The following is a 12,721-nucleotide window of genomic DNA, read 5'->3' as shown; positions in this document are numbered from 1 at the left end:
AGAAACAGGGAAAGCATGACCTTCATCAATGTGAATTTCTTTCCAAGTCAGAGGTCTGGGTTCTACGGGCCCTGAGATTCCACATACCACATTCAGGTTTCAAACAATAGCAAAGACAACCAATGCAGGCTCCTCTTCTGATCCCAGCATCCACAGCCGGGCCTGGCCTCTGGCGGGCCGAGCAGAAGGGACTTCTGAAGGAGCTGAGTGAGTCAGAAGATAAGCAAGCTTATCACAAGTCAAGAACACATGGTAACCTTGGAACACCAAGCAACAGACTGAGTCCCAGTGCTCTCTCTCCTTCTTCTCTCCCTCTAGCCATAAACAACAGAAGAAAGCACCCCTAGCCTAATGTTATCTTTACCAAGGACAAGTAGACACTGTCATCCAGATATGTTTGGAATGCTGAGTCTGCAGGGAAGGTCAACACCTTTCATGATGACACGTCACAAGCATGTGCTACAACCTTCCCTAATCCCCTACATCCAAGGTGTATAAAAGCCCAGTGCTGTATACCCTGTGCAGCCATTTCCCTATGGGTCACCCTGCAAAATGGAAGTGGTCCCTGGCTGTTTCCCACTGAGGGAGCAGTTCATCAGACTCTTTCCCACAGCCATCTTTCTCAGCACAAATAAAGACCTCCGGTGTGACTTGCTGCATCTGGTATATGGCTTTGTGGCAAAAATTCCTAACACTTTGTCACTCCCACAGTACCCAGAGGTAAAGATGGTGTACCCAGAGCAGGTGTGGAGAAGAAAAATCCACCTGCCAGTTGGCAAAAGGCAGAGAAGGGCTTCTCAACTTACGAGCGGGGCTCCTGTTTCTTTCCTACCCCATCAAAGAAAGCCAGTAGGTAAGTAATGCTTCTAAATGTTTAGCTTGCTTCCACCTGGAGCATTAAATCTGGTGGTTATTCACTCTCAAATTCCAGTGACTGCTCACAGAGAGGTTTGTTATTAGCATGTAGCTTAACTTACTTCAAATTCCCTAACCTATTTGTCAATTAACTTAGCAATTTGCCGAATCTTTTCTGACTTCCTAATTTTCTTCCTTTCTGTGACATACACACCACGAAGTGCCTACTAAATCAGGTACTGCAGTGAAACCAGAGAAAGGAGCACTCGGTAACAGATTTCCTGATGGGGAAGCTCCTATATTCTAATCAAGGGGTTCCATCAACAGCTGATTCCGCACAGCTGAGCCACTCCAGGTGTTCTCCCAGCCCCATGAAGGCTAAAGGTGAAAAGGCAGGGAGCCTGGTTCTTTTTAACTGAAGTGAGGAGGAGGCAAGGGAGTCTGGGGCTTTGAAGTTGTGTCTAGGAAGGATAAGGATGAACAAGGCAGAGGGACCGGAGCGTGAATTTTCCACTATGACAATGAATTGCAGCAGTAGGTAAGAAAGCAACCCCGTCACTGCAGGTTGTCCAATGTCAAGAAAACCTCCGCAAGCCCTGACTGTCCTTGGCCCCATGCTTATGGTTAGCCAAGGAAATTGTGGGTTTCTGTTTCTGGGAGTTGCCTGCCAGGTTCCCTCTCCCTCCCTCCTTGCCTCTACTGTGTTTTCCATCTGAATGAACTTGGTCACTCTGTCACTTGTCAGGAAAGCCCAGGCAGCTTTGAAAAATGTGTCTGGGAGAAAAGTGATGCGTCTGTGTATACCTGCTTCTTTGTGTCTACCCTGAGACTTCAGATTTCTCTGCCAGACCAGTCCCGTCCCCAGCCCAGAGAACTGGAGCAGCCTGTGTCTAGGGGAGGGGCTGCATCTCTGGTCAAGGGTAGATGGCACCATGAGCCACTGAACCCGAGAGGGCTCTAGCTGAAGTCGGGTGGGAAACAGGGAGCCCTTAAATCCCCTAGCCTTGGCACCAATATATCAACATGGAAACAGGAAGGGGAGAAGCTCCTTTTATAGCCAGGGATGTGACCCCCAAAGAGGTCAAGGGACTTTGGTGGCTTATTGGCTAAATGTAACTAGCCAATTTATTTATCCTCTGCCCCAGATCTCCCTCTATGGAAAGATTTTAGGGTTATTGAAGAAACAGCTTCCACACAATGGTCAACTCAAGCATGTGGTCCTGCAATTGCTGGTTTGCAAATTTATTTGTTTAGCTTATCTGAAAGCCAGAGAGAGAGAGAGAGAGAGAGAAAGAAAGAAAGAGAGAGAGCTATCTTCTATCCACATGTTCATTCCGCAAATGCCCTGAACTGTTGAGCTGGGCCACGCAGAAGCCAGGAACCCAGTTCTCACTCAAGATGTCCCACATGGGTGGCAGGGACTCAACTCTTTGAGCCATCATCTGCTGCTTCCCAGGCTGCACATGAGCAAAAAGCCTGAATCAGAAGTGGAGATGGGAGTGCCAGCTTAACCTCCTGCATCCACACACTGCCTCCTTCCACCCCCTGAACTTTCTTAAGTACCCTAAGGATATGTAATGTAAATGTATAGACCTTATGAACTTTTCAGGCATGTTCTAGTATTTATTTTGGAATAAATTTGTATGTTCTATTGTATGTTCTATTATTTATTTAGTCTTTAGCTAGATTTATCTTGTGACTGTTTATAAAATGCCCAGCTTATACTTTCTTGAACTTTCAAGAAAAATAAACAATATAATGAATTTTGCTTATGTGTGAAGTGTAGACCCACATGCCTGCTCTTTGGAAAACATTGCTAAGGATGCGTTAGTGACAAGAGCCTTCTTATGACTGAATGGCATAAATATGACCAAGAGTACATGATGTTTTTCTCGGCAGCAATGCCTCTTTGCAGAAGCCACTGACAGATATGACAGTCTTTGTTCTGTCCTCTGCCACGTCCCTTGTACGAAATTCAGCTGAAAGCTGCCCATGGCTATTGCATTCATTAGGGGCTTCCTGGCTCCTTCACAGGACTAGGGAGGCGGGGCCACTAGGAAGAACAGCGGCCCTAACTCATCTGCTGTGTACAGGAAGGTTCCCCAGTGCTCTGTGCCAAGTACATCCCACCCACCAATCCTCCCAGCCCAGCAGCTGCTAACATCCACTTTGTAAAACACAAATTCGATTTTTACATCCCAGAGGAGGCCTAACCCTTCCAGAGTTCTAAGGGAAGAGGGTAGGGAAGGAGGTGATTGGTGTTTGTGTCAAAGAAAGGAGAAGAGGCCGAAGCATCCCCTGTTCCCAAAAGATTCTCTCCTGAGACACCTCAATGCAGGTCACTGCTCTGCTCTCCTCACCCTGCCCAAGCTGGAAAGCATCAATAGCAGCCTTCTCTTAAGCATCTCGCATGTCTTTGTGAAGACCCAAAGAGTCCCTGGGTCTCCTCCTCCCTGGGCATCCATTGATGGTGCACTCACTCTGTGACCCGCCCCCTTCTTGCCTGCTCGTCAGTGGGCACCTTGGTTCTCTCAGCACTCAGCTATTCCACATGTGTTTGGCTTCTCCAAGCTTGGCAGGCCAAGCTCTTTGTCTCTCTTATGAGTTCTTCCCTGTGTTCTATAGAAGGAGCTCCTGCCATACTGAGCCCAGAGCAGGTGGCCAATCCCTACCCTCCACATCTCTGTCAGGTGCCCTCAGCATGCACCGTCCATTTAACCAGGTGTGGCGGATGTAGAAGCAGCCCAGATTTTTTCCCAAGTCTGTTGAAGCTAACCAGTTTGCACTACCAGCGGTTTAGAGAAACTCACAGATTTTTATTAAAATGAGCTCACCTTCTCTGAACAGGTAACTGACATCCTTCCTACAGGGCTGACAACAGATGGAAGAGCTGCATGAACTTCACAACCTTTTCTCTTCTCTGGTGACAGGTGACACCAAGACAAGGCTTAGAAATCGTGTTCATGACCCAATTTGCAGAAGTTTTGATCTAGGAAAGTGTTGTCCTAATCAATTGAATAGGATGAGAAATAGGCTCTGTTGGACTCTCATTGCAAGTGAAGGTTTTTCTGGAATCCTTTCATTCTCTTCGGTGAGTTTTAAAATTTTGGGTCTGTGTGTGTGGGGTGGGGGGGAGCATGTCTGTAGGAAGAGGTGCAGGGCAACACTGGATTAGGCCCACACTTTGCATTGACTACACAGACAAATCACGTAACCTGCCTGAGCCTTGGTTTTGTCATCCGTAAAGGTGAAGATAACCATTGCCTGTGTGTGGCAGAATTTGCAAGGACTGAGTGACTGGGGTTCGGCAGGTGCCAGACACCCGTGAAGCCCTGAGGAGCGTGTGTAGTTGTCATGGTGACTCAGAACACAGGACACTCGTGTCCACCCGACAGGGGACTGAGGGCTACATGAGGTGCTGGGTCCACAGTGCGTGGTGCACAGTGTTGGCTAGTCATAATAATACATAACAACAGTAAAAACGAGCAATTATTGAGTGCTTGCTGAATCATATCTGGAAGATTAAAAAACAACAGCAGAAGTGGCTGTTCTTGTTATGAAAATTCTCAAGCTGAGCTGTGTATTTGGATAGTGTTTGGGAAAGCAAGTTTTCCGGAGGTCTGAAGAATGGAGTGGCTTTTTTTTCCTTCATCTTTTCAATTCCTCCTCACTCTCTTGATATTTCTGGCTCTTCCACTCCGTGGTGCGGCTAAGGGCAGGGCAGTTCTCTGGGGTATTCCAGGGAACAAAGAAACGCAAGCTTGCGGAAGGAGTGAGTGATCTTTGATCACCAACAGGGGTGACCAAGGACTGAGCCTCCTGCTTCACCTCCCAAGTCTTGCTTCAATAAGCTGAGGAAGGAAAAGGGTTTGTTGTTCCAAAAAACAAAACAAGGGAACTTGTCAGACAATATAATTTTGGATCATTTATGGGTTTTTCTTTGGCCATGCACAGCTAAGCCGAGATGAAGTGTGGGCTGGGGAGCCTGTGTCTGAGCTTGGAGAAGGCCTGCTGAGACAGCCAGCCCTGCACGGCTCTGGAGACTCTCCTGCTCCTGGGAAAGGTGCTGACTCAACAAAACCCTGGGCCCCTTGCCACCTCACCAGGAGCTCTGCTGTACTGGGCTCACCAGTGGGCACATGAGGATGGCAGCAGACACAGAAGAGAAACCCCAAAGCTAATAAACCATGAAAACCAGAAGGAATACTACTCTGTGGAATGGTTCTACACTGCTATTTAGACACAATCAATGAGAATTGATTGAAATTTTTAATCTACATCTAATGAGTAAGACTTTAGGTTCCAAGGCCTGTGAGAACCGCTTTGCTGAGATGGAAGGATGTGAGTACTGGCTTCCTGCAGTCCCAGATTTGAGTTCCAGCCCTGCCTGGGGCAGCTAGTGGGGCCTCCAGCAAGTCCCCAGCCTCTGGCCCGCTGGTCCTTATTTGCAGCACAAAGATAAAGTCACTTCCCTCTGCTGGGGAAGAGGCACTGGGTGAAAGCACCTTTTGCAGGCACAGGTGGTTTCATAGCCCTCGTGTTGGTCTGGGTTGGTCTGCTTTGCCACCTTCCTGTTTCTACTCCTCTCCCCTCCTTTTTAAGGTCATAGGAAGTGCTGTGTGAAATTCAGTATCCTAATCACACTGCTGTTTCCAAAGCCCTCTCATTTGATGCATCGGTGTCATCCTGGCCTTTGCACCCATGGAGGAAGCGTCTGGCTTTGGCTTGACTATCTTGGCCGATGTGGCCATCTTGGGGAATGAACTTGCAGATGGGAGACTCTCTCTTTTTCTCTCTGTTACTTCTCCTCTCTCTGAAACTCCATCTTTCAAAAAAAAAAAAAAAGAGCTGAAACAGAGGGAGAGAGATTTTCTATCTGCTGGTTTACTACCCAATTAGATGCAATAGTTAGGGCTGGGCCAGGCTGAACCCAGGAGTCAGAAGCCTGGAACTCTGCAATGGTCTCTGCATTGGTGGCAGGAACCGTACTTGAACCATCTTCCGCTGCCTATCCAGCTTATCAGCAAGAAACTATCAGAAGGTGAGCAGCTGGGACTTGAACTGGTGCTCTGATGTAGGATGCAGCAACTCAGATGGCAGCTTCAGCCACTGTACCACAATGATGGCTCCATCACTGAACCTTTATAAAACGATACCTAAACTTCATGGCTTTGCCCCCAAGTCCCTCTCCTAAGAAACATCTCTGTTAAGTAAATTATCTTGAAATACTTTGGTTGGGGGAAGATCATCATTGGAGAACGGCCAGGATGAATCTGGAGGGTGATAAAAAAGGGTCAGTAAACTGCAAGGGTGAGATACAGACATATTGTGGAACTTGACAGTAGACTAGGATGAAGGAGAGCGTGAAGGAAAAAGACTGTCCGGGCCCGGCGCGGTGGCGCAAGTGGTTAAGGTCCTCGCCTTGCACGCCTGGGATCCCATATGGGTGCCGGTTCTATTCCGGCAGCCCCGCTTCCCTTCCAGCTCTCTGCCTGTGGCCTGGGAAAGCAGTAGAGGACGGCCCAAAGCTTTGGGAACCTGCACCCGCGTGTGAGACCCGGAAGAGGCTCTTGGCTTCAGATCGGCATAGTATCGGCCGTTGCGCTCACTTGGGGAGTGAATCATCGGACGGAAGATCTTCCTCTCTGTCTCTCCTCTTCCTCTCTGTATATCTGCCTTTCCAATAAAAAAATAATAAAAATAAATCTTTAAAAAAAAAAAAGAAAGAAAAAGACTGTCCACTAGCGTTGATGGGGGCTGGAGCCAAGAGGAGATGGTTGGTGGCCATCTCCTGAAGGCAGAGAATTAGAGTGTCCCATACTCAGGTGTAGGCGTGTTGTCTGCTGGGACTGAGTTATGGAGCCTCTCTCTGGCCCAAACTTTCTGAAAGATCCCTGCTCACATAACCTTGCCTTTCTTATGCCTTGAGGAGAGAGAGGAGAGGGTGGTATCTAATGTTCTGAAGAGCTAAAGAGAAGGAGGCTACTGGCAGTGAATGTAAAGTGAAGACAGAGAGGCCGTGGGAGCAGAGTATGAGCTGGGAGAGCTAAAAGGTGGCGAGCTGTGACACTCCCCGCATCTACACAGAGACGCTTCACTTTGCCAGTAGCACATTGCCTGGGGAACACAGAGCTCCCAGAACTTCTGGTCCAGGAGTACTGGAAGGCTTAGGGTTTCTACATCCGTCACAGATGTGACAGTGAGCGCTGGCTTGTTCTTTATTTCCTATCAAGAGACTCTCGTGATACTGGGGTCGGCCACATACTCGTGGTAAGACGACATTTCTCAGCCTCCATAGCTGCAGCCAGGTGTCCAAATGTTGGTTAATGTAAGAGGCAGTCATAGGGAAGGATTCCCGAGAAAGCTCCTTAAAAGGGCATAGAAAGGTGGGGAATGACCTGCTTCAACATTCCCCTTGTCTTCCTGTCTTCATTCGAACATGCCAACAAGTGCCTGGGCAGCCATGCTGAATTTTGATACCCTGCTGTAGCTGCAAGCCAGGTCAGGAACCCGGACAGGGAAGCAGAGAATAAAAAGGCTGGAACCCCCGATATGGAGCCACACTGACAGTCTTCCTTCTGATTTCTTTTCTATCTAACTTCTAACTATGAAGTTATTGCTTCGTTTTTGGATTCTGGTAGTCTGTAGTTGAATTCTCAATTTCTGATTCTGTAGCAGATTAACAAACTGATTGAGAAGTGAGCTCTGGAGTCAGACTCCTATTCTGTCAATGCCTGACTCTATCATCTATTGAACAGGAACCTTAAGTAAGTTACCAAACCTTTTAGTAATCCCGGTTTTCTCACTTGCATGAGGAGGGAGCTGTAGCAAGTATGTGTAAAATGTGTAATATGTAAAGATGCATGGATTTCAACAACTTTTTTGTACTGAAGGTGTCTTCCCTTTGAATTCAATTTTTATGAATGTGTTGAACTTCCTTTGTGATGAGTGATGTTACAAAACAGTGTTGTCAGGATTAAGTAAAAAAGTGTGTTAAGCACTTGTAGCTGTGGCTGCAACTGTTACTGTTATTATTAATTTTATTGCTGTATTTACTTATTGGGTTTTTATTTTTTTTATCTTCATTAATAAGTAGTAGTATCCTTTAATAGAGGCAATTTCTCATGTATTTGTGTTACTGCTCTAGGGTCTGATACATGGTGAGAACCGAATACATTGTTACTGAACTATATCCTATTACATTTTTGCCAACCACTTGGTAGGGATTAGCAGTGTTCCTGTGTACCGTCTTTTAATCTTTGACGAAGCCACTGGGATAGGAGCTTGTGGGGTTTCTGTAGAAAGCATATGAGCTTTGAGCCATTCAGACCTATACTCCATGGATAGTTTCTCTGATTAATAGTAAAAAAGGACTGGACATAAATTTAGGAAAAAGTCAAACCTGCTCTTCTTCTATCACTCAAGTGTGTCAAGGCCTCCTGGGACTTTGGATGGTTGAAATGTCCTTGGAATGATGGTTTTGCTCTATTACACTGCCAGCCAGCTAAGTAAGAGACCCTCTGTGAACCATGCTGCCTCCAGCTTAGAGGCAGAAATCAGAAAGAAAAGCTATTTCCTGTATGTGAAATCTGTGTGTAATCTACAAAAAGTTTTTGTTTATTTACTTTGTTTCATGTTTGCATGTGTGTGGGGTCAGGTTGTGCCTCATTAAGTTACTCAGAGTCGATCAAACCTTCAGAATAAAAGATAAAGATGGGAACACGTTTCTCTGTGCTGGTGACAGGGCTGTGGGCAATTACAGCATTGGAACAGAATTGTCAGGTAGATCTTAGAAAGTTACTATAACCTTGCACAGAAATCAAATCTTTTAGGGGTTGGGACTGAGGGGAAGAGGACAAGAACAAAGAATAAGTATGAGGGAATTATTTGGGGCATGATGGAACTCTTCTGTCTGCTGATTGTGTTCAAGGTTATATGACATGTTTGCCGAAACTCATGCAAGTGCATACAAAAAAGGGTGGATTTTACTATTTGTCTCATACTTTAATAAAACTGACCTCAAATCCACTGTTTCAGAGAAAAATAAATCTCTCAAGTGATTTAAGTTCCTAAACTGTGTTCCTAACAGATTTAAATCTAAGCTCTGTCATTTAAACTTTAGTTTCTACATATGTGAAATTGGAGATAATAACATCTATCTTGAAGAGAAATTTTGACTTTTGACCTCATGTAGAGTTTGTTATAGAGCAAAGTATCATGTATTTAGCGCCATGTGCTGGACATTGTACCCGGCACTTGACAGGCATCCCACCCAGTCGTCCTCACCTCTCCCTGATTCAGGCCTTATTATGTCACTATTTTCCAAGGAGAGAACCTGAGGTTCCAAGAAATCATGGAATTTATTTGAGTACTTCCAGCTAGTGAGGGGCTGACCCAGGTTCCAAGTCTGAACTTCACCTTGTTGACATGTGTTTCACTTCTGAAGTCGGTGTTTCAGTCATCTCACTTTCCAGCTGCCCTTTCCCAGGCTTCTAGCTCAGTTTCAAAGTAGTATGATTTCTTTTTTCCCTAAATTCACTAAAGTTTTCCCATCTCCATTGATCCCACCACTTCCCAGGAACCGTCACTCTCCAGGTTTTTACTTTCCGGCTTTTTCAGCCTACGTCGTGAGGTTCAGCATGGTTTATTCTCCCCCTGGAAACACTCTGAATCCCACAGCTCTACTCTCCTTCAGCTTGGAAAAAAAAACCATGTCTAGTTACTTCCAATTTTCTTTTTTACTCCATCCTTGTACCAAGCAACAATTATACCAGACAAATGTACGACTGTGGAGACTGGACAACCAGCAGGTGAGTCAGGATTTCACTAAGCCCAGAAGGAGACGAGTTATCACACACTCAAAAGGGTGAGGATGTAGGGGAGCCAGATCATTGCAGTATGGAGAAGCAGTGCAGCAGTTTTCAAGCGGAAGATGATGTGAAGATGACAGTGTGGGCGTGGCCAGAAAGGCAGTGGACGGAAATCTTCCTCTAGCTTAGTGATCAAAAATTGCAGGTCAGAGAGGCCTGGTGGAGACAATCTGCTAGAAATCTGTTAACGTTGGTGCTAGTTATTTGGTCCTGACTCCAGCTGGAGGCTCTGGGAGGATTCAGGCTGGCTTTAGGGCAGATGTAAGTCAAGCACACAATATAAAGAAATGTTATGGATGGGGTCATTTGTGAAAAAGGTGATCCCAACTAGGATAGTGGCTATGGTTTCCCTTTTGGTCCTTGTGTGGGTACCAGTTATTCAGCAGTAGCCTGCAGGGTGGGGTGTTTGGTGGGGTGGGTCCATGGTGTGCTGGTAAATGTGTAACAACTGGTTCTCTGAACAATAACAGTGGTCATATAGACCTACCATAGCTGGTTTCAAATGGCAGCTGACTTCTCTGAGTATAAGACTGGAAATGGATATGAAAAGTCAGAACTCTCAGCAGCTGGCCTGGACAATCTTAGGCTCTCCATTTCAGCAGTGCAGTAGTCCACATCATATGATGCCCAGGAGCCTGGAAAGGGCAAGGCTCCCAGAATGCAACTGGATCATGTTCAGGGTTTTTAGATGCAATGTAGCACTGCAAAAGATTAGGTGCAGGCAATTTGCTGATGGGCATGATCGTGATCTGGGGACTGGGATGGAGAGAAAACTGAGTAGTCTTCATTAATTACAAAGGAAACTTGGGCATCTGCATATGCGCTCTGTGGGGCTCCCTGTTTTATGTTTGCGTTTTGTCCTACTATCTACATTCTGTTCTGTATGACACACTTCAAGATGTGCAGATTTTTAGTGGGTTAGTTTCTGTTTTCAGAAAGTTTAGAAATGATTGCAGTCAGACAGAACTTCAAATATACGCAGAAATTCATGGAGTATTTTATTTTCGTCTATAATTGAGTGAAATCCTCTATTCTACCGGGTCCTCCATTATTAAGGCAATGATGCCTATGAAAAGGTGACTACCTAGGAAAAGGGGATGGTGGTAAAACCGGCAGAGAAGAGAAGTCCTCACAGGAGATTAGCAAGCGTAATGTGAAAATATTTTCCTTATCAATAAAAAAAATTGTCAAGTGCAAACAGCACCATTTCTGGTTGTGTGTTACCACCTGCCTCCGTGTCCTACAGAAGTGAGGACTCTTTACTCTGCATGTTTGGCAACAATGCAGTACTTTTTTGGCTATGCATCGGCTTGGCACACAGTACTCCTGACCCGAGTAACAACTCCTACTTCTTCTGAAACATTTGGAGAGACTGAGACATTCACCACCTGTCATAGCACAAAGTCGCATGATCTGCCACCCCCCAAACGCAGCAAAGTCTCCTGCTTTTGTGATATAACCGTAAGAATGAGCAAGTTTTTGTTTCCTGTTGTCCATTGGCTGACTCTGTTCATTCTGGGAATCACAATGTAATAAAAGAAGAGGGAAGAGTTGGAGGAAGAAGGAGTACTTCTCTACAAGTGGTCAGCATTTTATTTTTAAATAATGAGCTTTAAGACTCTTGGGGTTGGGGGGCAGAAGGAACGAGGTGACCTGCCTTCACAGGGTATCAACTTGCTAGAGGGATTAGGCAGACATGGCTGTATGAGTCTCATGGTGGCATCTCCCCATCCTTTTGGGTACAGTATCATTTCGACAGTTTTTACATTTCAATGATATCAGATTTATTAATTTGTGATTTCACTACTTTTTGAACCCTTTGTGTATTATTTACATTTTAGCTGTGACCTCCTCCAAAGGAAGTGGCCTACCTTCTTCTAATGGATAAGTTAACAATAAAAATAGATCCATTAAACCACGACAGGCCATGAGAGTTTGGGAAAGGACTTGCCACCAGAATAGTTGTTGGTTTGGAAAAAAAAATCAAAGAAAAAAGAAGTTAACTACATTTGAGTCGAAACCTAGCCCTGCTCTCCCTGGCTGTCAAGGCAAAAGCGGGAAGCATGATGTACGACTTCTCAGCTGCTTCATCTATCTTACCACTAAGGACTCCAGAGAAGTGGGATGAGCAGGAACTGGGCTGGCAGGCAGGCTCCCCACAGGCTTTCCCCGTACCCAGACACTTACCTGACAGTATGGATGCCACAGCGGCAATGATGAAAGACACGATGACTCCGGGTCCTGCCATTTCCTTGGCCACCAGGCCAGACACCACGTACATGCCGGTGCCCACACAGCTGCCGACGCCCAGGGAGATGAGGTCCATGGTGGTGAGCACCTGGGCTAGCTTGGTGCCATGTGCTGTAGTGCCCCCAGTCCCCTCCAGCATGGACTCCACTGGTTTGGTGCGCAGGATCCTGGAGTGCATGGCATGCCAGGCAGCTCCCCACTGCACCCGCCGGGGGTCCAGGGAGGCCAGAAAGCCACTCATCTTGTATGATTAGGGCTGCGGTGAAGGTTAGCTGATGAATGAGAGCCTTACTGAATGGTTCTGGAACTCATCTAGTGAACAGGGATCTCCCTTTCAGGAAAGGTCCCGAGGGACCCAAAGCAGCCTTCTTCTGAGCATGAACATCTGCAGGAAAAATACACAAGAAAGAGAAGATGAGACTGAGTGAGAGGCAAACGATGACTTAGAGGCGGGGCTGGAGGCGAAGGTCCTGAACCGGTAGAAGTGGTCTCTCCTGGGTGTCTATAACATCAGAGGGTTCATGTCCCCTGCCAGTACTAAATCACAACCTGCAGCTGTGGTTTGAGTCAGAGCTCCATCATTTGGCACTCCGGGTCTCATCTGTCCACAGGAAATAAAGTCTTCCTTGTAGAGTGAATGCGAAGAGTAGATGGACACGTATAAATAAGGAGTTAAGACAATGCCTGGTCCATGGGAGCTGCTCATAGGACTGGACTCTAAGTACTTCTTACCTGGCTCTGCCTGG

General features: G+C 46.2%; 1 protein-coding gene across 1 annotated transcript in view; it reads right to left on the bottom strand.

Moving 5' to 3' along the window:
* SLC7A14 (solute carrier family 7 member 14) overlaps positions 1-12,363 on the bottom strand; it is a 46,046-nt gene extending 33,683 nt beyond the window's left edge. The window contains exon 1 of the mRNA XM_041002894.1: positions 11,913-12,363. Coding sequence (XP_040858828.1) covers positions 11,913-12,216 — 304 coding nt within the window. The 5' untranslated portion in view covers positions 12,217-12,363. The remainder of the gene's footprint in view (positions 1-11,912) is intronic.
* Positions 12,364-12,721: the final 358 nt, after the last annotated feature.

Source organism: Ochotona curzoniae, unplaced genomic scaffold (assembly GCF_017591425.1).
Source record: "Ochotona curzoniae isolate NIBS_2020 unplaced genomic scaffold, NIBS_Ocur_1.0 scaffold_2587, whole genome shotgun sequence".
Lineage (NCBI taxonomy): Eukaryota > Metazoa > Chordata > Mammalia > Lagomorpha > Ochotonidae > Ochotona > Ochotona curzoniae.
The sequence above is the reverse complement of the archived record's forward strand: the minus strand, read 5'-3'. Positions and strand labels throughout refer to the sequence as shown.